General features: G+C 45.8%; 1 protein-coding gene across 3 annotated transcripts in view; it reads left to right on the plus strand.

Annotated features, from left to right (window-relative positions):
* The window catches only part of LOC115110883 (serine/threonine-protein kinase N1-like), a 40,866-nt gene extending 14,191 nt beyond the window's left edge, over positions 1-26,675 (plus strand). The window contains exons 1-23 of one of the 3 annotated variants that reach the window (XM_065010196.1): positions 2,800-3,172; positions 7,540-7,661; positions 7,781-7,962; positions 8,135-8,277; positions 8,498-8,618; positions 10,754-10,899; positions 11,135-11,348; positions 12,653-12,844; positions 12,964-13,073; positions 13,994-14,137; positions 17,273-17,345; positions 18,008-18,140; positions 18,257-18,344; positions 21,015-21,100; positions 21,429-21,501; positions 21,600-21,691; positions 22,004-22,180; positions 22,392-22,454; positions 22,576-22,652; positions 22,913-23,055; positions 24,206-24,313; positions 24,575-24,655; positions 25,590-26,675. In XM_065010196.1, coding sequence (XP_064866268.1) covers positions 3,014-3,172; positions 7,540-7,661; positions 7,781-7,962; positions 8,135-8,277; positions 8,498-8,618; positions 10,754-10,899; positions 11,135-11,348; positions 12,653-12,844; positions 12,964-13,073; positions 13,994-14,137; positions 17,273-17,345; positions 18,008-18,140; positions 18,257-18,344; positions 21,015-21,100; positions 21,429-21,501; positions 21,600-21,691; positions 22,004-22,180; positions 22,392-22,454; positions 22,576-22,652; positions 22,913-23,055; positions 24,206-24,313; positions 24,575-24,655; positions 25,590-25,793 — 2,931 coding nt within the window. In that variant the 5' untranslated portion in view covers positions 2,800-3,013 and the 3' untranslated portion in view covers positions 25,794-26,675. Of the gene's footprint in view, positions 1-2,799; positions 3,173-7,539; positions 7,662-7,780; positions 7,963-8,134; positions 8,278-8,497; positions 8,619-10,753; positions 10,900-11,134; positions 11,349-12,652; positions 12,845-12,963; positions 13,074-13,993; positions 14,138-17,272; positions 17,346-18,007; positions 18,141-18,256; positions 18,345-21,014; positions 21,101-21,428; positions 21,502-21,599; positions 21,692-22,003; positions 22,181-22,391; positions 22,455-22,575; positions 22,653-22,912; positions 23,056-24,205; positions 24,314-24,574; positions 24,656-25,589 lie in introns of those variants that run through there. The other 2 variants (XM_065010197.1, XM_065010198.1) reach the window with 2 other exon arrangements.
* The last annotated feature ends 577 nt before the right edge of the window (positions 26,676-27,252 follow it).

The raw sequence follows: 27,252 nt of genomic DNA on the forward strand, positions 1-27,252 counted from the left end.
TCTCTGTTTACACACACCAAGCCCCTCCCCTGCCCCTCACACCAACAAAGTTGAGAGATCACTTCTTCCTCTGACAAGCGGTTTCAACTCGCTATTTTCATTTGACGTTTGGTCCAGCAGAATTGGTCATATGGACACATTGAGACATTATTTTATTGTAATAGGGGATAAGTTAACTTTTAATGACACCATTTTTATGTCTCAACTACTCAAATTGTGCACAGAGCAGACACTTCTAACATTGATTTTGGAAAATTCATGCTCAGTTTGTCATTACCACGTACCGCTAGCAGCATTTTAGCCATATACTGTTATATTATCTAGTCTGTGTTTTATAAAATGTGCAATAGTGGAAAAAAATTGGGATATGATTTTTAGCCCTAGGTTTTGCACAATTCCGGGAACTTTCAATAAATTCCCTGGTTTTCCAGAAATCCTGTTTGGAAGATTCTGGATTTCCTGTTTATTCCCTACTGATTCCAAAATCCTCCAACTGGGATTTCGTGAAAACCAGGACATTTATTGTAAGTTCCCATTTTGCATCCCTAATCCTCCTTCCCTCTCACTCTCATGATACAAAGCCTGTGACATGGTTTAGTTCCACTTCCTGTTCCCTGTTCTGTGAAGCAGCTGTGCCTCTGTTTCTCTCCATGGGTGTTCTTCTCCATGTGGCCTGATGCTATTTATGACCAACATGCTTCTGTTGTAACATGATACTACATACAACAACTGCTATGTGTCAATGTTTCCCTGTTTGGACAAACGACAAGAATAGCTATTGATTCCCTTAGCTTTTATTATTAGGTGTAATTAACTATGTATGACTGCTTTTTCAGTGACGGATTTGAAAGCTTTTTGTGGTTCCCTGGTTGTAATATCTTGGCCTTTGACCGTTTTCACTCAGCTGTGCTCTCTACGTCTTCTGTGCCTCTCACTTCTCCCCCAAATGAACACACACACACACCGGTTGCATCACGGCCTGTTACAGGATTAGCTCCGTCCAATGACAGCAAGGCCCTTCAGCGGGTGGTGAAGATGGCCCAGTACAGTGCATTCGGAAAGTATTCAGACCCCTTGGCTTTTTACACATTTTGTTATGTTACAGCCTTATTCTAAAATGTATTAAATAGTTTTCCCCCTTATCAATCTACACACAAATACCCCATAATGACAAAGCAAAAGCAGGTTTTTAGAAATGCTTGCAAATTTATTACAAATAAAAAAAATGGAAATATTACTTTAACATAAGTATTCAGACATTTTACTCAGTACTTTGTTGAAGCACCTTTGGCAGTGATTACAGCCTGGAGTCTTCTTGGGTATGATGATACAAGCTTGGCACACCTGTATTTGGGGAGTTTCTCCTATTCTTCTCTGCAGATTCTCTCAAGCTCTCAGGTTGGATGGGAAGTGTCGCTACACAGCTATTTTCAGGTCTCTCCAGAGATGTTCGATCGGGTTCAAGTCCGGGCTCTGGCTGGTCCACTCAAGTACAGTCAGAGACTCGAAGCCGCTCCTGCGTTGTCTTGGCTGTGTGCTTGGCGTCGTTGTCCTGTTGGAAGGTGAACCTTCGCCCCAGTCTGAGGTCCTGAGCGCTCTAAAGCAGGTTTTCATCAAGGATCTCTCTGTACTTTGCTCCGTTCATATTTCACTCGATCCTGACTAGTCTCCCAGTCCCTGCCGCTGACAAACATCCCCACAGCATGATGCTGCCACCACCATGCTTCACCGTAGAGATGGTGTCAGGTTTCCTCCAGATGTGTTGCTTGGCATTCAGGCCAAAGTGTTCAGTCTTGGTTTCATCAGACCAGAGAATCTTGTTTCACATGGCCAGAGTTCTTTAGGTGCTTTTTTGGCAATATCCAAGTGGGCTGTCGTGCCTTTTACTGAGGAGTGGCTTCCATCTCTACGAGTTGTCCTTCTGGAAGGTTCTCCCATCTCCACAGTGAAACACCTCCCTGACCAAGGCCCTTCTCCTCTCAATCCTGCAGAAATGTTTTGGTACCCTTTCCCAGATCTGTGCCTCGACACAATTCTGTCTTGGAGTTCTACGGGCAACTCCTTCGACCTCATCAAATTGTAAAAACATCTCAAGGAAGATCAATGGAAACAGGGTGCACCTGAGCTCAATTTCGAGTCTCATAGCAAAGGGTCTGAATACTTATGTAAATAAGGTATACATTTTTTTATCTAAAAACCCGTTTTCGTTTTGTCATTATGGGGTATTGTGTGTAGATTGATGAGGAAAAAAGAAATGTAATCCATTTTAAAATAAGGCTGTAACATAACAAAATGTGGAAAAGGTCAAGGGGTCTGAATACTTTCCGAATGCACTGTACATCACCGTGCTCCCACCCATCCAGGACATCTACTCCAAACGGTGCCTGAGGAAGGTCCGCAGCATCATCAAGGACCCCACACACCCCAGTCATGAGCTGTATTCTACTGAGCCATTTACTTTATATTCCAATTCTTATCTTATTATTATTTCTTATTGTTGTTGCATTGTCCGGAATTAACCTGCAAGTGAGCATTTCTTTGGACGGTGTAGACCAGGTGTATCCCGACTAATGAAACGTGAAACAGACACCGCGTCTGGCAGTGTGTTTGATGTGATCAGTGTCTATCACAGCAGCCTGTCGCTATGCTAAGACTAGCCAACAGCAGGAAGCAAAGTGGCATTACTCACTCGCTTACAAAACCACACCACTCTCCTCTGTGTGTGTTTCTGTAGTGTTACTGTTAGTTTCTCGCTCTCTCTCTCTAGGCTAGAGAGCAGAACAGGAAGCAGTGGGGTGGGGGTGGGGCTGTGTCGCTCTCTCTCTTCCTACCTCTTCCTCGCTCATTCGCTTCAGATTGAGTCTCTTTTGATTCCTGGCGGGAAGGAAGCACATCCCGGATTTGAGGAGGCAGGAATAGCTCTCTGTACTTTGAGTGGCGGTTCTGGTGTGAGAGTGTATAACAGGGCAGAGGGGAGGGGTTGGGCAACACAGAGAGAGAGCCAGGGTGGGCCATGGCCAGCAAGGGAGCTTTGGCGGACTGCCCAGGGGAGCACACTGCTGCAGACCTTCCCACTCACACTGAACAGGACCAGGGGGACGCTGAGTCTTCGGTAGGCACACTCTGTCTGGGCACCATACAACATGGTTGCCTTCCACACTACAGTGTGTTTGTGAGTTTCCTCTCCGCTTTCTGCTTCACGTTCACTTCCTTCTCAGTCCATGCCATTTCTGATGACTCATGTCGGGGCTGCTTTTAGTATTGTCGCATTGTTTTCAGACCCATCTGAGTGGAGAACTGCCTCTATTCAATTTCTCGGTATTGTTCCACTGGAGGGCATTGCTAAATGGCAATAAATGTATAGTAGTGAGTCACATGGTTAATGGTCCGGCCCTTTCCTCCTTCCTCTTATGTTGTTGTCTCTGCTATTCTTCTCTCCTCTGTGCCACTGTTGCTCACCTCCTGCCTCACTATTAGTAGCTGTTCATTTTAAGACGAGTGTGTGTGTCAAACTAGTGTGTTGTGTGTGTGTGTGTCTCAGTTCTGCTCAACAAGTGGGTGTTCTTCCTGTCTTAGTCCTACCAAGGCTCTATTCCTCCCTCATCTTTCTCTCTCCTTGTATGTTTTCTACCTCCATCTCTAGATGATTTTATTGCAGAGAAAGACAGGGCTGGGAGCACAATGAAGCTACAGCCTTGGTTTTGTTAGGACAATAATACCACGCTCCAGCTGACTGGGCCATTTGGCCCACAACTTATGATCGTGTTGATACCAACAGTACTAAACTCAGCAAAAAAAGAAACGTCCCTTTTTCAAGACCCTGTCTTTCAAAGATCATTTGTAAAAATCCAAGTAACTTCACAAATCTTTGTTGTAAAAGGGTTTCAACACTGTTTCTCATGCTTGTTCAATGAACCATACACAATTAAGGAACATGTACCTGTGGAACGGTCATTAAGACACCAACAGCTTACAGACGGTAGACAATTAAGGTCACAGTTATGAAAACTTAGGACACTAAAGAGGCCTTTCTACTGACTCTGAAAAACACCAAAAGAAATATGCCCAGGGTCCCTGCTCATCTGCATTAATGTGCCTAAGGTATGCTGCAAGGAGGCATGAGGACTGGATATGTGGCCAGGGCAATAAATCCTACAACTCATCCAGAACGCCGCAGCCCGTCTGGTGTTCAACCTTCCCAAGTTCTCTCACGTCACCCCGCTCCTCCGCTCTCTCCACTGGCTTCCAGTTGAAGCTCGCATCCGCTACAAGACCATGGTGCTTACCTACGGAGCTGTGAGGGGAACGGCACCTCAGTACCTCCAGGCTCTGATCAGGCCCTACACCCAAACAAGGGCACTGCGTTCATCCACCTCTGGCCTGCTCGCCTCCCTACCACTGAGGAAGTACAGTTCCCGCGCAGCCCAGTCAAAACTGTTCGCTGCTCTGGCCCCCCAATGGTGGAACAAACTCCCTCACGACGCCAGGACAGCGGAGTCAATCACCACCTTCCGGAGACACCTGAAACCCCACCACTTTCAGGAATACCTAGGATAGGATAAAGTAATCCTTCTCACCCCCCCCCCCCTTGAAAGATTTAGATGCACTATTGTAAAGTTGCTGTTCCACTGGATGCCTTAAGGTGAACGCACCAATTTGTAAGTCGCTCTGGATAAGAGCGTCTGCTAAATGACTTAAATGTAAATGTAAATGAAATTGCAATGTCCGTACTGTGAGACACCTAAGACAGCGCTACAGGGAGACAGGATGGACAGCTGATCATCCTCGCAGTGGCAGACCACGTGTAACAACACCTGCACAGGATCGGTACATCTGAACATCACACCTGCGGGACAGGTACAGGATGGCAACAACAACTGCCCGAGTTACACCAGGAATGCACAATCCCTCCATCAGTGCTCAGACTGTCCACAATAGGCTGAGAGAGGCTGGACTGAGGGCTTGTAGGCCTGTTGTAAGGCAGGTCCTCACCAGACATCACCGGCAACAATGTCGCCTATGGGCACAAACCCACTGTCGCTGGACCAGACAGGACTGGCAAAAGTGCACTTCACCGATGAGTCGCGGTTTTGTCTCACCAGGGGTGATGGTCGGATTCCCGTTCATCGTCGAAGGAATCAGCGTTACACCGAGGCCTGTACTCTGGAGCTGGATCGATTTGGAGGTGGAGGGTCCGTCATGGTCTGGGGCGGTGTGTCACAGCATCATCTGACTGAGCTTGTTGTCATTGCTGGCAATCTCAACGCTGTGCGTTACAGGGACATCCTCCTCCCTCATGTGGTACCCTTCCTGCAGGCTGATCCTGACATGACCCTCCAGCATGACAATGCCACCAGCCATACTGCTCGTTCTGTGCGTGATTTCCTGCAAGGAATGTCAGTGTTCTGCTATGGCCAGCAAAGAGCCCGGATCTCAATTCCTTTGAGCACGTCTGGGACCTGTTGGATCGGAGGGTGAAGGCTAGGGCCATTCCCCCCAGAAATGTCCGGGAACTTGCGGGTGCCTTGGTGGAAGAGTGGGGTAACATCTCAAAGCAAGTACTGGCAAATCTGGTACAGTCCATGAGGAGGAGATGCACTGTAGTACTTAATGCAGCTGGTGGCCACACCAGATACTGACTGTTACTTTTGATTTTGACCCCCCCCCCCCTTTGTTCAGGGACACATGATTCCATTTCTGTTAGTCACATGTCTATGGAACTTGTTCAGTTTATGTCTCAGTTGATGAATCTTGTTATGTTCATACAAATATTTACACATGTTAAGTTTGCTGAAAATAAACGCAGTTGACAGTGAGAGGACGTTTATTTTTTTTGCTGAGTTTATTTCACCTGTATATCTAACGCTGTGTTCCTTCACAACAAATAGCCAAACATTTCAGTGCGCCATTTGACACAACATTAGGCCATCAGGTCCGCTATGAGAAATATTCCCAGATTACCATGACTACTCTGCACTGTTGTTGTGCAATGTTTCCTGTTTAATAGCCTGTGTAAGTAGCCCTCAAAGGCCCAATAGCTGGGCTTGGTCACAAGGGCTGGCTTGGCTGCAGCCTGCTGTATTGTATTGCAGATGGATTAGGGTTCTAATGAGAGTCTGTCTGGTAGGAGCCGGGCTCTGCTCTGTTATGCCTGGCGTGGCGCTGAACAGGCCAATAGGGACGCTGCTGTAATCAGATCTGCAGGCTGGAGCCAGGCCCGGGTCTCTGAGTGGCCTACAGCAGTCAGTCAGTCGTTATGAGAGATGAGGGACTGCTCTGTCTGTCTGTCTGTCTGTCTGTCTGTCTGTCTGTCTGTCTGTCTGTCTGTCTGTCTGTCTGTCTGTCTGTCTGTCTGTCTGTCTGTCTGTCTGTCTGTCTGTCTGTCTCTCCATGTTGTAGGATATGGGCTCTGTTCAACTCTAATAATGAGCTGTCTCTGTTTTAATTGTTTCTAATGTCTGCTGTTGGGGATTTACTGTGATAGTGTTGCATGTCGGTTTGTGTGTGTGTGTGTGTGTGTGTGTGTGTGTGTGTGTGTGTGTGTGTGTGTGTGTGTGTGTGTGTGTGTGTGTGTGTGTGTGCACGCAAGTGTGCTTATATGCATGCAATGCGGTTACATGCATGTATGTCTGTATTTGTGCCTAATGTCTATCACACTGTCATGTGTGTTTGTGTGCTGTATCTGTTTCTGTGTGGCTGGCTGAGAGCTGGCGTGCTGACAGCGTGTCTGTGTGAATCAGTGGCCCTGAGCAGGAACAAGCCCTGATAGATTTTAGTCTCTATTAATGCTGCCCTAATCTGCTCTGATCTGGTTAACATCAGGAGGGGACGTGAGTGCTCAGGCCTTGACTCATTTAACGTCTCAGTCTCACTCTGCTGCTCTTAGTGACTCCGTTTTCTGAAGGGAAGCGCTCACCTCGCACTGACTGCTCCTCTCTCTGTCACAACTGCTTTTTAAGTCCCTGACTCCGTCTGTCCCTTTCTGTTGCTGCCTTGGCCTCTGTTATATCTACTCTAGCCATGGATCTACATTACTTCTACTCTTTGTTGCACTGCAGTCACACAGGATGTGAGCTGAAATGTTGGGCTCTTTGGTTTGGGCACCTGTCTCTGGGACCCATTGGAACATTAGCCTGCTCTTCCTCTCTCTCTCTCTCTCTCTCTCTCTCTCTCTCTCTCTCTCTCTCTCTCTCTCTCTCTCTCTCACTTTCTTTATTTTCTGTGTACAGATAAATGCTCCTGTCTATCCTAATGTTTGCTGCCAGTTTAGTGCTGCTCAGTTAAACCTTCTGACCTACAGGGTTGTGTGGGAGACATCTGGTGTCAAAGGTGAACGCAACCTAGTCCCCTGCACCTCCACTCCTCCAAAACCCCTAATTAGGCCTTTTTCCCAGAGAGGAAATACTGCAGACATTTGTCTACGTCTCTCTGCTATCACTGCAATATCATCTTGGCACAATACATGTCGCAATGTATTTGACCGATACCAATCTATTATCCATTCTCTCTCCCCCTCTCCTCTTCCTCTCCCCCTGTCAGAGTGACCCAGGTGGGCTGTCACTGCTGGAGCAGCTGGGTCTGGACCAGAGCTCAGACTTCTCTGACTCCAGCATTCAGCAGCGGCTGGACGGAGCGAGGGACCACATCCGCCGGGAGATCAGGTTAGCATTACTACTTAATTACTCATTTACTATTCAATCATTTCTATGATGTATTGATTAACTACTCATTGTGTGATGCTACAAACTTATGAAAAGTCCCTGTGATTTGACTGGATCAGGAAGGAGCTGAAGATCAAGGAAGGAGCAGATAACCTGAGGAGAGCCACCACAGACAAGAAGAATGCCCAGCAGGTGGACAGCCAGCTTCGCAGCTCCAACCGCAGACTGGACAGCCTGCACTCTAAGTTACAGGAGCTGGACGCTTACATTATGGTCAAAGGAGGGGACGACAACAACACAGGTATCACTGACAGGGATGGAACTATGAAGCGAATGTAGTGTAGCCTTATACCATTGGATGGATTTGAACAAAATGTAGAATGTAGAATGTAAAATGTAGAATGTAGAAAAATGTTGGCCATTGTTAATGATTATAATAACTGTCAGTTAATACCATGACCTTTGACCCTCAGATGCCCCCAAGTCTCCCGGGGCGCGCAGCCGCTCGGCCAATCAGGACCGGATCACGGCTCTGGAGCGCCAGCTCAACATCGAGCTCAAGTGCAAACAGGGAGCAGAGAAGATGATCCCCATTTATGCCAATGGAGTCACCAAGGTACTGGACCACCTAACCCCTCTAATATATACATCTACTGTAGCCTATGTACAATACAACCAGTCCCTCCACAATATCTCTTTCTCACTCTTCTGAGTTCATGTCTCTAGTCAGATCATCTCCCAGCCTGATTCTTCTTTGAGTAGTGAAGGTTAGCTGGGATTTGTTTTTGTGAGCTGTCTGCTATTTCACTGTCCTCACTGTACGGTGTCGCTTGTAGGACAAGAAGATGCATCAGGCGGCCCAGCAGATGCTGCAGGACAGCAAGACCAAGATCGACATCATCCGCATGCAGATCCGCAAGGCCATACAGGCCACTGAGCAGACTGAAGATATCCAGGGTAAATATCTGTGTGTCTGTCTGTCTGACTGTCTGTCTCTGCCTGCCTGCCTGATTGCCTGCCTGCTTGTCTGTCTGTCTTCCTGTCTGACTGTCTGTCTGTTCATCCCCCTTTGTCTGTCTGTCCCTAATCTGTACATCTATGGTGAAATGTTTTATGAAGTGTGAGTAACAGATCAATGCCCTCCTCAGAAGTGCAGAGTGGACATTCTTATAACCTACTCCACACACCACACTCTCACACACACACACACACACACACACACACACACACACACACACACACACACACGGGCTCACTTCCGCAGGTTAAGGCCTTATTGATGTTCCTGCATCCCCATGATGTTGCCCAACAACAAAAAGTCATGCTTCTTTCACCCAAGGTTAGAGACAGAGGGAAAAGGGGAGAGAGAGAAAGATAAGGAAACAAATAGTAAGATATGGAAAGCGAGAACGAGAAAGAGAGTGAGAAGATGAGAAAAGCACAGTAAGTAAAGATACAGATTTAGGCCCATATCTTTAAATGTATTGCTGTCTATTTCCCTCTCCCTACCTTCTTCTCTCTACCTTCCTCCCTCCGTTGGTTTAAGAATAGATCAGAGCTGCAGGGCATTTAGCCTCATAAGTCATGAACCATCCCTAACTTAGGACACACACAGACGCACACAAATCCATCAAAACCCCAATCTGCACAATACCCCATAATGACAAGACGAAAACAGGTTCTTCGAAATGTTTTCAAATTTATAACAAATAAAAGACAGAAACACCTTGTTTACGTAAGTATTCAGACCCTTTGCTATGAGACTCCAAATTGAGCTCAGGTGCATCCTGTTTCCATTGATCATCCTTGAGATGTTTCTACAACTTGATTGGAGTCCACCTGTGGGAAATTAAATTTATTGGACATGATTTGGAAAGGCACACACCTGTCTATATATGTTCCACAGTTGACCGTGCATGTCAGAGCAGAAACCAAGCCATGAGGTCGAAGGAATTGTCCGTAGGAGGATTGTGTTGAGGCACAGATCTGGGGAAGGGTACCAAAACATTTCTGCAGCATTGAAGGTCCCTAAGAAAACAGTGGCCTCTATCATTCTTGAATGGAAGAAGTTTGGAACCACCAAGATTTTTCCTAGAGCTGGCCGCCCAACCAAACTGAGAAATTGGGAGAGAAGGGCCTTTGTTAGGGAGGTCACTCTGACAGAGCTCCAGAGTTCCTCTGTGGAGATGGGAGAACCTTCCAGAAGGACAACCATCTCTGCAGCACTCCACCAATCAGGCCTCTATGGTAGAGTGGCCAGATGGAAGCCACTCCTCAGTAAGAGGCACATGACTGCCCACTTGGAGTTTGCCAAAAGGCACCTAAAGGACTCTCAGAACATGAGAAACAAGATTGTCTAGTCTGATGAAACCAAGATTGAACATCTGGCCTGAATGCCAAGCGTCACGTCTGGAGGAAACCTGGCACCATCCATACGGTGAAGCATGGTGGTGGCAGCATCATGCTGTGGGGATGTTTTTCAGCGGCAGGGACTAGGAGACTAGTCAGGATCGAGGGAAAGATGAACGGAGCAAAGTACAGAGAGATCCTTGATGAAAACCTGCTCCAGAGCGCTCAGGCCCTCAGACTTGGGCCAAGGTTCACCTTCCAACAGGACAACAACCCTAAGCACACAGCCAAGACAATGCAGAGTGGCCCAGCCAGAGCCCGGACTTGAACCAGAAAGAACATCTCTGGAGGGACCTGAAAATAGCTATGCAGCGACGCTCCCCATTCAACCTGACAGAGCTTGAGAGGATCTGCAGAGAAGAATGGGAGAAACTTTCCAAATCCAGGTGTGCCAAGCTTGTACTGTCATACCCAAGAAGACAATAGTCTGTAATCACTGCCAAAGGTGCTTCAACAAAGTCCTGAGTTTGAATACTTTTGTAAATGTCATGTTTAATTATTATATATATTTTTTTTACATTTGCAAACATTTCTAAAAACCTGCTTTTGCTTTGTCATTATGGGGTATTGTGTGTAGATTGATGAGGGAAAAATGTATTTAATCCATTTTAGAATAAGGCTGTAACAACAAAATGTGTAAAAAGTCAAAGGGTCAGTAAATGGTTTGTTATCGCTCTCCCCAGGTAAGCCAGACACGTGTGGGGTGGAGCTGCGTGTGGAGGAGCTGTGGCATCATTACCGTGTGGAGCACGCCATGGCTGAGGGAGCCAAGAACATGCTGAGGCTGCTGGGAGTAGGGAAGGTCCAGGACAAGAAGGCCATGTCAGAGGTCAGAGTTCACACACAAGACTACTGTATGGATCTCACACATGAACGTACATTTAATGCACACACAAACACCATTTAGGGCACATTTAAATGCACACATACACACACACACACACACACACACACACACACACACACACACACACACACACACACACACACCATTTAAGGCACATTTAAATGCACACATACACACACACACCATTGTAAACCCCCTCTCTCCTCTCTCCCCCCAGGCCCAGTGTGGTCTGAGTGAGTCGTCCCAGCGCTGTGACCTGCTGAGAGGCTCTCTGGAGCAGCATCTGCTGGAGCTGACGGACGACCACCCAAAGGCCTGCCTCATCAAGGAAGAGCTGGTGCTGGCCTCCTCCTCAGCCTTCAGCTCCAGACACGGAACCCCCTATGTACACAACCAGTACAGCACCCTCTGCAAGCCCTCCCCACTCACTGGTACATACACTCATAGTCTATCACTGACTCTTACAGCCTCTCTAAACCCTATCACTGACTCTTACAGCCTCTCTAAACCCTATCACTGACTCTTACAGCCTCTCTAAACCCTATCACTGACTCTCTCAGCCTCTCTAAACCCTATCACTGACTCTTACAGCCTCTCTAAACCCTATCACTGACTCTTACAGCCTCTCTAAACCCTATCACTGACTCTTACAGCCTCTCTAAACCCTATCATTGACTCTTACAGCATCTCTATACCCTATCACTGACTCTTACAGCCTCTCTAAACCCTATCACTGACTCTTACAGCCTCTCTAAACCCTATCATTGACTCTTACAGCATCTCTATACCCTATCACTGACTCTTACAGCCTCTCTAAACCCTATCACTGACTCTTACAGCCTCTCTAAACCCTATCACTGACTCTTACAGCCTCTCTATACCCTATCACTGACTCTTACAGCCTCTCTAAACCCTATCACTGACTCTCTCAGCCTCTCTAAACCCTATCACTGACTCTCACAGCCTCTCTAAACCCTATCACTGACTCTTACAGCCTCTCTAAACCCTATCACTGACTCTTACAGCCTCTCTAAACCCTATCATTGACTCTTACAGCCTCTCTATACCCTATCACTGACTCTTACAGCCTCTCTAAACCCTATCACTGACTCTTACAGCCTCTCTAAACCCTATCATTGACTCTTACAGCCTCTCTATACCCTATCACTGACTCTTACAGTCACTCTATACCCTATAACTGTCTCTTACAGTCTCTCTATACCCTATAACTGTCTCTTACAGCCTCTCTATACCCTATCTCTGACTCTTAGTCTCTCTATACCCTATCACTGACTCTTACAGTCTCTCTAAACCCTATCATTGACTCTTACAGCCTCTCTATACCCTATCACTGACTCTTACAGTCTCTCTATACCCTATAACTGTCTCTTACAGCCTCTCTATACCCTATCTCTGACTCTTACGGTCTCTCTATACCCTATCTCTGACGCTTACGGTCTCTCTATACCCTATCACTGACTCTTACAGTCTCTCTATACCCTATAACTGACACGTACAGCCTCTCTATAATGTATCACTGACTATTACAGCCTCTCTATAGTCTCTCACTACCTCTCTGTCTATACCTAACTGAAGGCTCTAATGCATCAGAAACTCATGGATTCAGTTGAATATCTCTCCCATATCCAGTGACTGAAGTTATAAACCTTTTGAACCAGGTATGATACTCTCACTTCTACTCAAACATCACAAATCAACTCTCTCTCTCTCCTAGGTACCCTGCAGGTGCGTCTGCTGGGCTGTGTGGGGGTGTTGGAGGTGGTCCCGGGGCGCAGTAGAGGAACCCCGGTGGTCTTGCCTTGCTACAGCCCAGGGGACGGACGCTCCTTCAAACTCAGTGGTCTCTACAGCCGCAGCACCAGCAGCATGAGCCTCAGGATCCCCGGCAAGACCGACGAACTCTCCTGTAAGTGTGTGTGTGTGTGTGTGTGTGTGTGTGTGTGTGTGTGTGTGTGTGTGTGTGTGTGTGTGTACATATCTGTCCATTTGTGTTGTGTAGTGAGTTTCTAAACATGTGTTGAACAGCGGAGGTGAGTGCGGTGTTGAAGCTGGAGAACACAGTGGTGGGACAGACGTGCTGGAAGACAGTGGGAGAGCAGGCCTGGGACCAGACCTTCACTGTAGAACTGGAGAGAGTAAGATATTACATTACATCACACAACACAGAGACAGAGACAGGGAGAGAGATTCCCATGCCAATAAAGCTCCTTGCATTGAATTGAGAGAGAGAGAGAGGCACATTGAGAATTGAGAGAGAGAGAGGCACATTGAGAATTGAGAGAGAGAGAGAGAGGCACATTGAGAATTGAGAGAGAGAGAGAGAGGCACATTGAGAATTGAGAGAGAGAGAGGCACATTGAGAATTGAGAGAGAGCGAGAGAGGCACATTGAGAATTGAGAGAGAGAGAGAGAGGCACATTGAGAATTGAGAGAGAGAGAGAGAGGCACATTGAGAATTGAGAGAGAGAGGCACATTGAGAATTGAGAGAGAGAGAGGCACATTGAGAATTGAGAGAGAGAGAGGCACATTGAGAATTGAGAGAGGGGCACATTGAGAATTGAGAGAGAGAGAGGCACATTGAGAATTGAGAGAGAGAGGCACATTGAGAATTGAGAGAGAGAGGCACATTGAGAATTGAGAGAGAGAGAGGCACATTGAGAATTGAGAGAGAGAGGCACATTGAGAATTGAGAGAGAGAGAGGCACATTGAGAATTGAGAGAGAGAGAGGCACATTGAGAATTGAGAGAGAGAGAGACACATTGAGAATTGAGAGAGAGAGAGAGAGGCACATTGAGAATTGAGAGAGAGAGAGAGAGGCACATTGAGAATTGAGAGAGAGAGAGAGAGGCACATTGAGAATTGAGAGAGAGATAGGCACATTGAGAATTGAGAGAGAGAGAGGCACATTGAGAATTGAGAGAGAGAGAGAGGCACATTGAGAATTGAGAGAGAGAGAGGCACATTGAGAATTGAGAGAGCGTGAAAAGGTAAAAAGAAGTGTATGTACACCTGTGGTTGAAACAGTATGTGTGTTGACCTGTGTTTCGGCCCAGTCCAGGGAGATGGAGATAGCAGTGTACTGGAGGGACTACCGCTCCCTGTGTGCTCTCAAGTACCTGAAGCTGGAGGACTTCCTGGACAACCAGAAACACAGAGTTCAGCTGGAGCTGGAGCCTCAGGGCCTGCTGCTGGCTGAGGTACACACACCCCGCCATGTATACACATACACACATACAGAGACATGCGAACATGCAAATACACGCACCAACACATACATCCCTGCTCAATCCTGAACTATACAGTACCAGTCAAAAGTTTTGATACACCTACTCATTCAAGGGTTTTTCTTTATTTTTACTATTTTCTACATTGTAGAATAATAATGAATACATCAAATCTATGAAATAATATATGGAATCATGTAGTAAGGAAAAAAATGGTTAAACAAATAAAAATATATTTTAGATTTTAGTAACCACCCTTTGCCTTGCACACTCTTGGAATTCTCTCAACCAGCTTCATGACGTAGTCACCTGGAATGCATTTTGTTAAAAGTTCATTTGTGGAATTTGTTTCCTTCTTAATGCGTTTGAGCCAATCAGTTGTGTTGTGTAAAGGTAGGGGTGGTATACAGAAGATAGGCCTATTTGGTAAAAGACCAAGTCCATATTATGGCAAGAACAGCTCAAATAAGCAAAGAGAAACGACAGTCCATCCTAACTTTAAGACATGGTCAGTCAATATGGATAATTTCAAGAACTTTGAAAGTTTATTCAAGTGCAGTCACAAAAAACATCAAGTGCTATGATGAAACTGTCTCTCATGAGGACCGCCACAGGAAAGGAAGACCCAGAGTTACCTCTGCTGCAAAGGATAAGTTCATTAGAGTTACCAGCCTCAGAAATTGCAGCCCAAATAAATGCTTCACAGAGTTCAAGTAACAGAAACATTTCAACATCAACTGTTCAGAGGATACTGTGTGAATCAGGCCTTCATGGTCAAATTACTGCAAAGAAACCACTACTGAAGGACACCGATAAGAAGAAGAGACTTTACTTACTAAGAAACATGAGTAATGGACATTAGACCGGTGGACATTTGTCCTTTGGTCTGGAGTCCAAATTAGAGATTATTGGTTCCAACCGCCGTGTCTTTGTGAGACTCAGTGTGGGTGAACGGATTATCTCCTCATGTGTATTTCCCACCGTAAAGCATGGAGGAGGAGGTTTTATGGTGTGGGGGTGCTTTGCTGGTGACACTGTCAGTGATTTATTTAGAATTCTAAACACACTTAACCAGCATGGCTACCACAGCATTCTGCAGCGATACGCCATCCCATATGATTTGCACTTAGTGGGAATATAATTAGGACAATGAACCAACACATCTCCAGGCTGAGTAAAGGCTATTTTACCAAGAAGGAGAGTATTGGAGTGCTGCATCAGATGACCTGGCCTCCACAATCCCCCGACCTCAACCAAATTGAGATGGTTTGGAATGAGTTGGACCGCAGAGTGAAGAAAAGCAGCCAAGTGCTCAGCATATGTGGGAACTCCTTCAAGACTGTTGGAAAAGCATTCCAGGTGAATCTGGTTGAGAGAATGCCAATAGTGTGAAAAGCTGTCCTCAAGGCAAAGGGTGGCTACTAAGAATCTCAAATATAAAATATATTTTTATTTGTTTAACACTTTTTTGGTTACTACATGATTCCATATGTGTTATTTAATAGTTTTGATGTCTTCACTATTATTCTACAATGTAGAAAAGGGTATAAAAAAATATATATATATATGAGAAAAACCCTTGAATGAGTAGGTTAGTCCAAACTTTTGACTGGTACTGTATGTGTCAGTGGCAATCAGTGCTATTTAAGATGAGGGAGGACTCACATTTTGTTTTATGAGCATGGCCTTATTTCTATTACAGCATATTGGATGACAGTCATTCATATTCCATTCCCCCAGCTCAATGTAACATCGATGGGTTTCGGCTACTACATGATTCTCAAATTTTCCTTATACCCATCATAAGGTTTTTACAACCTAGCCTGTGAATGAAAGTTTACAATGTAGGTGCACAGGTCGAGATAAATTTGAGTAATCAAGGTGACAGACAGTGACACATTCAATACTGCCTTGCACACACTTGCCAGCATCTAGCTGATCTAGGGTGTAATCATTAGTCCAACAGTTGCAAACAAGTTTCTATTGGACAAATTAAAATATGTTTATCCCCATTTCGTTCCATTTGCTTCCATTTAAAGAATGCTTTTCAACTGAATCGGCGGAATGAATGCACCCCTGATCACCTGCAAACACAGGTCACTTTCATAGCAGCCACATACAAACAGTATGATCACTTTGATTGTTAATTCCTTTTTGCATCCACGTGCTCTCCTCCTCTCACCCTTTCCCTTCACTTGTGGACTTCAGTGCACCACAAATACATCAGCTGTCTGTGACCAGGCGAAAAAATCTTTCAAACCTTCATATCATAACCGCTACACACAGCCTACATCATTGTCACCATTATTAGCTAACGTCATAGTCAACATAGCTACTAAAACTAACGCGTTAGTAAACCCACTACAATCATGCAGTACAGTGTAGTCAGCAAGCAGTTTAGCAGTTACACCGGTGGGCACCGGTGGCGGTAAATGAATAAAACAAAAAGCTTACCTTGACTTGGAAGAGTTCCAATGTTGGATTGCCATAGCCAGCTAGCGAACATGGCATCCCTCTCTGTTTGAGCCGGGTGTTTAAGTAGGCTAAACTAGCTAGCTGCGTCCGCTAGCTAAGTAAGTGAAAGTGAAAAAAATATGAAATATCTCTTTCTTGCTTCTTCGTTTTTTACTAAATCTATTTGTTACATTTTTTTCCCTCTTTGAGTCAACTACTCATTACATTTGTTTTAAGCACTGCAGTGCTAGCTAGCTGTAGTTTATGCTTTACTAGATTAATTATCTTGCAGTTCATGCTGCAAGAGCTCTGATAGGTGGAGGACGCCCTCCGGATGTTGTCATAATTACTGTGTAAGTCTATGGAAAGGGGTGAGGACCATAAGCCTCCTAGGTTTTGTATTGAAGTCAATGTACCCAGAGGGTGGAAACTACCGGCTAGACTATGCTACCCTACAGAGTGCTGTTGAAGCTACTGTAGACCATTGCAAAGCAGTGTGTTTTAATCAATTATGTGGTTACGTGAATATATTTAGTATAGTTTTCTCTAAAAAGGATAACTTTTGTTGTTTCACTATTTTTATGAAATTCACTGAGGAGGATGGTCCTCTGCTTTCTCCTCTGATGAGTCTCCACTAATATGTGTGTATTTCAGGTAATGTTCTTCAACCCAGTCATAGTGAGAGGCCGAAGACTGCAGAGACAAAAGGTTTTCTCCAAACAGCATGGTAAGATAAGTTTTTCTCAGAACAGTGTGTTGTGTTAGTATGTGTAAACTCTTAGATAAAGCCCCATCTTGTTCTTTATGTTGTCAGCAGCTGCCAAGCCTGGCTCCATGTATCCCAGCATCCCTATAGGGCTCACACCTGCATCACTGACGCCCCACTGCTTCCCCACTGAGTAGCATGGAGTTGCCCCCTAGACACTGATCTACAGTCAGTTTAGTGGTTCACCCCTAACATTGGGATTGGGGGAGGTCCTAGATATGTGACTACATGCAACCTCCACCCAGAACCCACTTTGTAACTTTGTATCCCTCTGTGCTCTGTATTGCCATCTAGTGTTGGAATTAGCAGTGCTGTGGATTCATCTGATGGTTTTAGGTGGTTTAATGCTTTGGAGTATGACAACTTGAGTGTGTCAGGGTTGAAACTTCTTCAGTGCAATCTGGGCAGTCCTAATGGATTGAGTAAACCATGTTAAAAGTTTCTGCGTGAACAGGATAGATTGCATTTCAGGGGGATTTGTGTTTATCAGTATATCTTAATGCTGTGTGTGTGTGTGTGTGTGTGTGTGTGTGTGTGTGTGTGTGTGTGTGTGTGTGTGTGTGTGTGTGTGTGTGTGTGTGTGTGTGTGTGTGTGTGTGTGTGTGTGTGTGTGTGTGTTGCAGGTAAAGCGTTCCTGCGTGCTCATCAGATGAATGTTGACATCGCCACCTGGGTCCGCCTACTGAGGAACGCCATCCCTACTGGAAATAACGTTCCCAGCTACACCCCACACTCACACTCACGCTCACATTCTGGGTACTGTACACACACACAGATAGCCTTTCTCATACCTCTTTAATGCTTCAGACAGCAAGCACAACATATACTGTGCATGGGGAGGCTGTTGACTGGTGTTTCTGTGTGTGTCGTAGGGAGATCTCAGTGGAGAAGCTGAATCTGGAGAGCGACTCTCCTCTGAGACCTGAGATCAGGAGAGACGTTGTTGACACACCCCACCTGGTGAGAAGAAGAGAAGGAAGGGATGAACAGAGGGATGAGGGAGGGAGGGAGGGATGGGAGGATGAGGGAGGGAGGGAGGGGGATGGGAGGATAGAGGGAGGGTGCGGCGATGGAGTGATAATCATCTGATAGCCATCTCTGTAGTATCACATTCCCTTTGGCCATTCCCTCCAGAAAGCCTTTGATTAAAAAACAGTGGTTCAGTCATATTGGACTATTAGACTAGGATGAATCTGGAGCGAGACAGAGCAGGGCCTTGGAGGAAGGAGAGGAGAGAGGTAACAATAAGAGGGGAAAGGGAGAAATCCACACTAATTAGAACAAATTGGATCGAATGAGCTTTAATTAGATCAAAGCCCAATCTGTGTTAGATTCCAAGTGTGTAAAACATGATTGGCACGAGAGGACAGAGAGAGAGGGACAGAGGGAGTGATTGAGGGAGAGGGAGTGAGGGAGGGAGAGGGAGAGAGATGCGGAGGAAGGGAGGGCCTTGGTAACAGATGGTATGGTCAGTGGGGCTGGGGGATTAGTTACTCTAGTGTTTTTCGAGAACTAATTAAGAGTAATGAGGAAGAGAGGAGAGGAGAGGAGAGGGGATTGAGCAGCCAGCCAGCAGGGAACTGGCTACTAATAATTTTATTTTATTTATTTATTTATTTTTTATTTCACCTTTATTTAACCAGGTAAGCAAGTTGAGAACAAGTTCTCATTTACAATTGCGACCTGGCCAAGATAAAGCAAAGCAGTTCGACACATACAACGACACAGAGTAAAACAAACATACAGTCAATAATACAGTAAAAAAAAACAAGTCTATATACAATGTGAGCAAATTAGGTGAGAAGGGAGGTAAAGGCAAAAAAGGCCATGGTGGCAAAGTAAATACAATATAGCAAGTAAAACACTGGAATGGTAGTTTTGCAATGGAAGAATGTGCAAAGTAGAAATAAAAATAATGGGGTGCAAAGGAGCAAAATAAATAAATAAATTAAATACAGTTGGGAAAGAGGTAGTTGTTTGGGCTAAATTATAGGTGGGCTATGTACAGGTGCAGTAATCTGTAAGATGCTCTGACAGTTGGTGCTTAAAGCTAGTGAGGGAGATAAGTGTTTCCAATTTAAGAGATTTTTGTAGTTCGTTCCAGTCATTGGCAGCAGAGAACTGGAAGGAGAGGCGGCCAAAGAAAGAATTGGTTTTGGGGGTGACTAGAGAGATATACCTGCTGGAGCGTGTGCTACAGGTGGGAGATGCTATGGTGACCAGCGAGCTGAGATAAGGGGGACTTTACCTAGCAGGGTCTTGTAGATGACATGTAGCCAGTGGGTTTGGCGACGAGTATGAAGCGAGGGCCAGCCAACGAGAGCGTACAGGTCGCAATGGTGGGTAGTATATGGGGCTTTGGTGACAAAACGGATTGCACTGTGATAGACTGCATCCAATTTGTTGAGTAGGGTATTGGAGGCTATTTTGTAAATGACATCGCCAAAGTCGAGGATTGGTAGGATGGTCAATTTTACAAGGGTATGTTTGGCAGCATGAGTGAAGGATGCTTTGTTGCGAAATAGGAAGCCAATTCTAGATTTAACTTTGGATTGGAGATGTTTGATATGGGTCTGGAAGGAGAGTTTACAGTCTAACCAGACACCTAAGTATTTGTAGTTGTCCACGTATTCTAAGTCAGAGCCGTCCAGAGTAGTGATGTTGGACAGGCGGGTAGGTGCAGGTAGCGATCGGTTGAAGAGCATGCATTTAGTTTTACTTGTATTTAAGAGCAATTGGAGGCCACGGAAGGAGAGTTGTATGGCATTGAAGCTTGCCTGGAGGGTTGTTAACACAGTGTCCAAAGAAGGGCCGGAAGTATACAGAATGGTGTCGTCTGCGTAGAGGTGGATCAGAGACTCACCAGCAGCAAGAGCGACCTCATTGATGTATACAGAGAAGAGAGTCGGTCCAAGAATTGAACCCTGTGGCACCCCCATAGAGACTGCCAGAGGTCCGGACAGCAGACCCTCCGATTTGACACACTGAACTCTATCAGAGAAGTAGTTGGTGAACCAGGCGAGGCAATCATTTGAGAAACCAAGGCTGTCGAGTCTGCCGATGAGGATGCGGTGGTTGACAGAGTCGAAAGCCTTGGCCAGATCAATGAATACGGCTGCACAGTAATGTTTCTTATCGATGGCGGTTAAGATATCGTTTAGGACCTTGAGCGTGGCTGAGGTGCACCCATGACCAGCTCTGAAACCAGATTGCATAGCAGAGAAGGTATGGTGAGATTCGAAATGGTCGGTAATCTGTTTGTTGACTTGGCTTTCGAAGACCTTAGAAAGGCATGGTAGGATAGATATAGGTCTGTAACAGTTTGGGTCAAGAGTGTCCCCCCCTTTGAAGAGGGGGATGACCGCAGCTGCTTTCCAATCTTTGGGAATCTCAGATGACACGAAAGAGAGGTTGAACAGGCTAGTAATAGGGGTGGCAACAATTTCGGCAGATAATTTTAGAAAGAAAGGGTCCAGATTGTCTAGCATAATGATGAGGAACAGAATTACTGTTGCCCTGTCTGTCTGTTTTTCCTTCTCCCTCTCTCACCTTCTCCCTCATTCTCTCTATCTATCCCTCTCCCCTCTTTATATGTCTCTCTCTCCATCTCTCTTTTTCTCTCACTCTCAGGAACAGCCTGTGATTGAGCCCTTGTCCCCTCCGGACCTCGCCCAAGGGCGGCCAACCAGAACCCTATCCACGAGTTCCTTGCGCAGGTACAGCAACATGCAGAGTTGGCACAGTGTGTCCTCACACTCACACCTGAGTACATCCTCTCACAATATGGCCCCTACAGTATGATGCTGGAGAAACACGCCCACTCACAATATGGCCACATGACCTGACCTCCTCCACAACACGTTACTGTAGCCACAGAGACATATATCACAGCAACATGCTCTCTATAGAAGTGCTAGGTAGACACAAAACACCAGATAATACTGCATCCTGTTTCTTCAGCTAGCAGATGACCCTCAAGATGGTAAAGTAAAGGCTATTTCAGTGATTGTGATGATGATTATTTTATTTGTGTCCTGGTATTAGACAGAGCAAAGGCCCTCTGTGTCTGCAGGACTTCAAGCTGATCGCTGTGCTGGGCAGGGGACACTTTGGCAAAGTATGTGTCCTCACATTTGAAATATCCTCCCTTTGTTTGGAAGTTCTCCATCCAGAGGATTCAGGTCGAGATCCACATGAACCGCTGGTGTTTTCCAGGTGTTGTTGTCGGAGTACAAGAGGACAGGCAGTGTGTACGCTATCAAAGCTCTGAAGAAGGGAGACATTGTGGCGCGGGACGAAGTGGACAGGTATGGATCAACACTAGAATGCAACACAGGCCAAGACAGAATCAAGGCAGAATATCATGCCTCTGTCTGACAATATATGACCTCCATCATGGTGAAATTTCTATGACTGGATTGTCTAGTTTTATATACAGTGTGCCACAATATTATTGTCAACACAAAACTGATCAGCAACAAACCATGGCAAACATATACACTGTACAAGTTAACTGTGTGTTTACATACTGTACTTGACATTAGACAGTTGTCTCTCTTTCCTGTTGTCTTCTATCATTCTCTCCTCTCTCCTTCTCCCTCTCCTCTCTCCCTCCTCAGTTTGATGTGTGAGAAGCGTATTTTTGAGACGGTGAACAGCTCCCACCATCCCTTCCTGGTCAACCTGTTTGCATGTTTCCAGACCCCAGAACACGTGTGCTTCGTCATGGAGTACACTGCTGGGGGTGACCTCATGATGCACATCCACGCAGACGTCTTTACAGAGCCCCGAGCCGTGTGGGTACCGCTGTGTATTTCTGTGTTTGCTGTGTTCTACTGAATGTGTAACGGAACATGGGGGAGGAGCAGGCATGCTTTGAGATATGTATATTTGTGTTCATATGGTTGTGTACTGTATGCGTACTCATATCCATCCACGGTCTGCTGTTACTGTCGTCTGTCTGTCTGTCTGTCTGTCTGTCTGTCTGTCTGTCTGTCTGTCCTGCAGGTTCTACGCAGCCTGTGTGGTTTTGGGCCTGCAGTTTCTTCATGACCATAAGATTGTGTACCGGTGAGTACTCTGGGTAGACATGAAACACAGAACACATGAAAGAGGCACCCTCTCATCCTCCTACCCCTTCATCCTCAGAGTACTCATCAATTTTGACTTAATCTTCATCCCTTCTCCTCAGGGACCTTAAACTCGATAACTTGTTGCTGGATACACAGGGCTACGTGAAGATCGCAGACTTCGGGCTCTGCAAAGAGGGTATGTTCTCTATAACTTATTCAGCATGTCTCATGTCTCTGTAAGGATGCAAGGTCATAGCGGTTGTAGTTTGGAGTACTTTTGAGTCTTATTATTGAAGCCTCTTTTTGCTAATGTGCTCATGTTTTTATATATTTGTGACTCAGTTTGTGTCTCTCTCGCTCTCCTTCCTCTCTCTGTTTTCTCTCACAACAACCTCTCTCTCACTGCTTCTCTTTTCTTCCCTTCTTCTCATTCCTGATCTCTCTCTACTTCCCCAGGTATGGGCTATGGGGACAGGACCAGTACGTTCTGTGGTACTCCTGAGTTCCTGGCTCCAGAGGTTCTGACAGACACCTCCTACACCAGGGCAGTGGACTGGTGGGGCCTGGGAGTACTGGTGTATGAGATGCTGGTGGGAGAGGTAAGAGACTTGACTCTAAAAACCTCTTCAGAGAATTATATAAATATGACTCCATACATATCTAGTCTTATTATTTAGACATGCTCTGGAACTTTGGCGACTACTAAAGGATTTTTTTAAACCTCCCGCTTTGGGTTGGATGTGTCAATGTGTAGTTCATACATGCATAGTTCATTAGGAGAATTACTGTCTTACCTCAGTTAGCCACGAAATCCCTAGTTCTGGAAGCTGTGCTGCACCATTTTCCCCTCACGTGGTCCAACCCCCTAGCAATTCGAGTTCAACCAATGAGCTTCAGCCCCTCGCCATATGAGTGACAGCTAGCAAGATGCACCCACAGCAGAGCGAGAGAGAGGCAATTTCAGGGGACCACTTTCAGAGCTACTGGCTAAAAAGTATACAAAAGTACCGGAGAATCCCTTTAATGAGGTAAGCCCTTACCTTTAAAGTAATATATACTTTAAGCCAGCAATATACACTTTAAGCCTTTATGGTAATACAGCACTTTAGTCTATATTACATAAAGTGATGTGTGTTTGAGCCATATGTTACATAAACTAATATAGTGTAACGACTCACTAGGCATGGTGGGGGGATGGATAGTTGGCAATGATGAGCAATAATGACAGAAGTCCAACACAGAGGCACAACTTAAGCCAAGCTGGCATATTTATTCAAAATAAAAGGGTCACGAAGATAGTTCTCAAACTGTAACTGAAAACAAAACACTCTCCCACAGAGGGCTTAACTGAACTTAAAGTTAAACTAAACTTAAAACTAGCTGGGCTGCTACCCAGCTTACCAGCTTCACAATGTCCATGGGCTTCAAACAAATGTCTATAGAGCTCAGCCTTCGGCATCTAGCCAGGAGCTTTTCCCAAATTTCTGTAATGCTCGGCCTGCAGCATTCAGCCAGTAGCTCCTCTTCTCATGCTGAAATGAACTTGCACCTTATATGCCCCAGGTGTATTGCAGCCTAACGAGGCTGAGTGGCTTCAGATGTGGGGCTTGGCACTGCAGCCTAAAAATGCTGGTTGTGGGGTGTGGCTTACACTCCAAACAGTGGCATTCCCCGGCCACATCACCGGGGCGCCATAATAGGTTAAATGAGTGGCTGTGAGCGTGACAGTGTGGTCTATGTGTGTGTCAGTCTCCATTCCCAGGTGATGATGAAGAGGAGGTGTTTGACAGCATAGTGAATGACGAGGTGCGCTACCCTCGCTTCCTCTCCACAGAGGCCATCGGCATCATGAGACGGGTAAGCTCCTCCCCCAACATTCACATCCCACCAATCACCAGTGGACTAAGAGAGAATCTCATTGATCGACATGGTCAGTTTGGTCACTGTAAAGGTGGAGCCATTTTGCTTCTAGTTTTCAGTCAGTGGGTTTTCTGTGAAAGAAAGTGTTTCTGATGTTTTTTCAGCTGTTAGCCATCTGTGTGTGTTGCTAGCTGGTGTTGGGTCTGTGCTGTGAGTTGTTATGTCTGGGTTGAGGTGTTTGTTGTTTTCTGTTGCCAGTTGTTGAGGAGGAACCCGGAGCGGCGCCTAGGCTCTGGTGAGAAAGATGCTGATGATGTCAAAAAACATCCTTTCTTTAGGGTGAGTCTCTCTCTCTCAAGGTCTCTCTCTCTCTCTCAAGGTCTCTCTCTCTCAAGTTCCCTCTCTCTCTCCCTCAAGTTCCCTCTCTCTCTCTCTCTCTCTCTCTCTCTCTCTCAAGTTCCCTCTCTCTCATGTTCCCTCTCTCTCTCTCTCAAGTTCCTCTCTCTCTCTCTCTCTCTCTCAAGTTCCCTCTCTCTCAAGTTCCCTCTCTCTCTCTCTCAAGTTCCCTCTCTCTCTCTCTCTCAAGTTCCCTCTCTCTCTCTCTCTCTCTCAAGTTCCCTCTCTCTCAAGTTCCCTCTCTCTCTCTCTCAAGTTCCCTCTCTCTCTCTCTCAAGTTCCCTCTCTCTCTCTCTCTCAAGTTCCCTCTCTCAAGTTCCCTCTTTCTCTCTCTCTCTCAAGTTCCCTCTCTCAAGTTCCCTCTTTCTCTCTCTCTCTCAAGTTCCCCCTCTCTCTCTCTCAAGTTCCCTCTCTCTCTCTCTCAAGTTCCCTCTCTCTCTCTCAAGTTCCCTCTCTCTCAAGTTCCCTCTTTCTCTCTCTCTCTCTCAAGTTCTCTCTCTCTCAAGTTCCCTCGCTCTCTCTCTCTCTCTCAAGTTCTCTCTCTCTCAAGTTCCCTCGCTCTCTCTCTCTCAAGTTCCCTCGCTCTCTCTCTCTCTCTCTCTCTCAAGTTCGCTCTCCCTCCAAGTTCCCTCGCGCTCTCTCTCTCTCTCCCTCCAAGTTCCCTCTCTCTCTCTCCAAGTTCCCTCTCTCTCTCTAAAGTTCCCTCTTTTTCTCTCTCTTTCAAGTTCCCTCGTTCTCTCTCTCTCAAACAAAGACACACATGTCATTAGTTAACATTCCCTAGTGTCACATCACGGGTTGCTGTTTTCAGTTGCATAGATGATTCAATACACCTGGATTCTATGAACCAATCCGGTCTCTCTGTTCCCCCTCTCAGAGTGTGGACTGGGAAGCGCTGCTGCAGAGGCGGCTCCCGCCCCCGTTTGTCCCCAACATCAGGGGGAGGGAGGACGTCAGCAACTTTGACGAGGAGTTCACCGCTGAGACCCCCGCCCTCACGCCGCCCCGCGAACGCCGCACCCTCTCCCGCAAGGACCAGGACTGCTTCAAAGACTTTGACTACGTCTCTGACCTCTGCTAAGGGTCAAGGTCAGACTCTCCCTTTATACTGTAAGAGGAACTGACGAGGGACTCTGCACTGCGAGGGGGATGTTACCAGGAGAGGCTTACTGCTGTTCTGTCCTGTCTGAACTGTGAAGAGGCAGGATAAAGTTACGGGAGGATGTGAATGCGTGATGCGGAGATACTGACCTCTATGGATTTCTGGAGGGCCTTTTATAGGATGATACATGAAGATACACTCAGTGGATGAGTGCTGGGACACAGTATCTGTGCAGCATAGCAACACTGGAACTGAGTAAAGTTTATTTCCCTATAGAAAGTAATGGATCCTACTTAAAAGATGAAAAGTATATTCTCTGTAGAAGACAATACAGTTGGTGCAGGGATCATCAGATATGATTACTCTCAAATGGACCTCTCTCTATTGCCTCTCTGTCTGCTGTCTCTCCTCTCCCTTTATCGTTTGAGGCTGCTTACTGTTTCTGTGTGTAAATTCTGAACCTGCCTCAGTCTGTTCCCATTGCTGTCCATCTAGAGTCCTGCACCTCTCATAAATGACCACAGGGTGGAGCCATAGAGAAGGTCAAGTGTTCCAAAGAAATTGAGATGAGTGGGGTGCAGATTCAGTGTATGACGACTGTCAAGGGATGCTAGTGAGGATGATGAGGTTGGAAGGTTGAGGTGTTTTTCTGTGTTTGTGCTGGGTCCTCACTATGTCATGTTACCCATCGTCTTCAAATGGGATACTCCTCTACTGTCCCCACTCGGTACGTCACAGTGAGTTTTATCCTCAATCATTTAGAATTATTTTTCTGTGATTTTAGTTTCATTCTGGCGTTTGATTTTTCAATCATGCTGATGTTATGCCTGGAATTGTGACTTAGTAAAAATGTGAACTCAATGGATTGACTCGCAGCTTTGTGACTCTTCAGCCCAATTACCATTCAGCCAGCTACATTAGCAGCAATTCTTTTAACTTAATTTTGTTGTTGTTGTGATATACAACCTACAACATGAGTACAGTAATGTATATTGTTTATGGATTGTCTCACACAATCCAAACTAATATAACTACATTTGTTTGTCATCCAGGATTGTCTGAACTCCTTTTAAAGCAATGTTAATGCCTGCCGTTACGTTCATTATGTTGAGTAATAGAACAGAGCAGAGTGTGCTGCATGTCACCAGACACCGTTAGCAGTAGCGAGTAAACCATGAAGACACTCCGTCCTAATGGGCCAAACACGTCTTTTCCATCATTGTGTGTGTGTGTGTGTTCTCTCCAGGTCAGAAACACACTGTGGAATTTGGAGTCTCTCTGCTGTAGATTCACATAAACAATGAATGACTAGGCCTAAGGTCAACATAATGCAATATAATAAAATGGATGAGAATGAAACGGTCAGTAGTGCAGGGCCTCCATAGTGGTGCAGCGGTCTAAGGCCCTGCATCGCAATGCTAGAGGGGTTTTTACAGAC

This window comes from Oncorhynchus nerka, linkage group LG26 (genome assembly GCF_034236695.1).
Source record: "Oncorhynchus nerka isolate Pitt River linkage group LG26, Oner_Uvic_2.0, whole genome shotgun sequence".
Lineage (NCBI taxonomy): Eukaryota > Metazoa > Chordata > Actinopteri > Salmoniformes > Salmonidae > Oncorhynchus > Oncorhynchus nerka.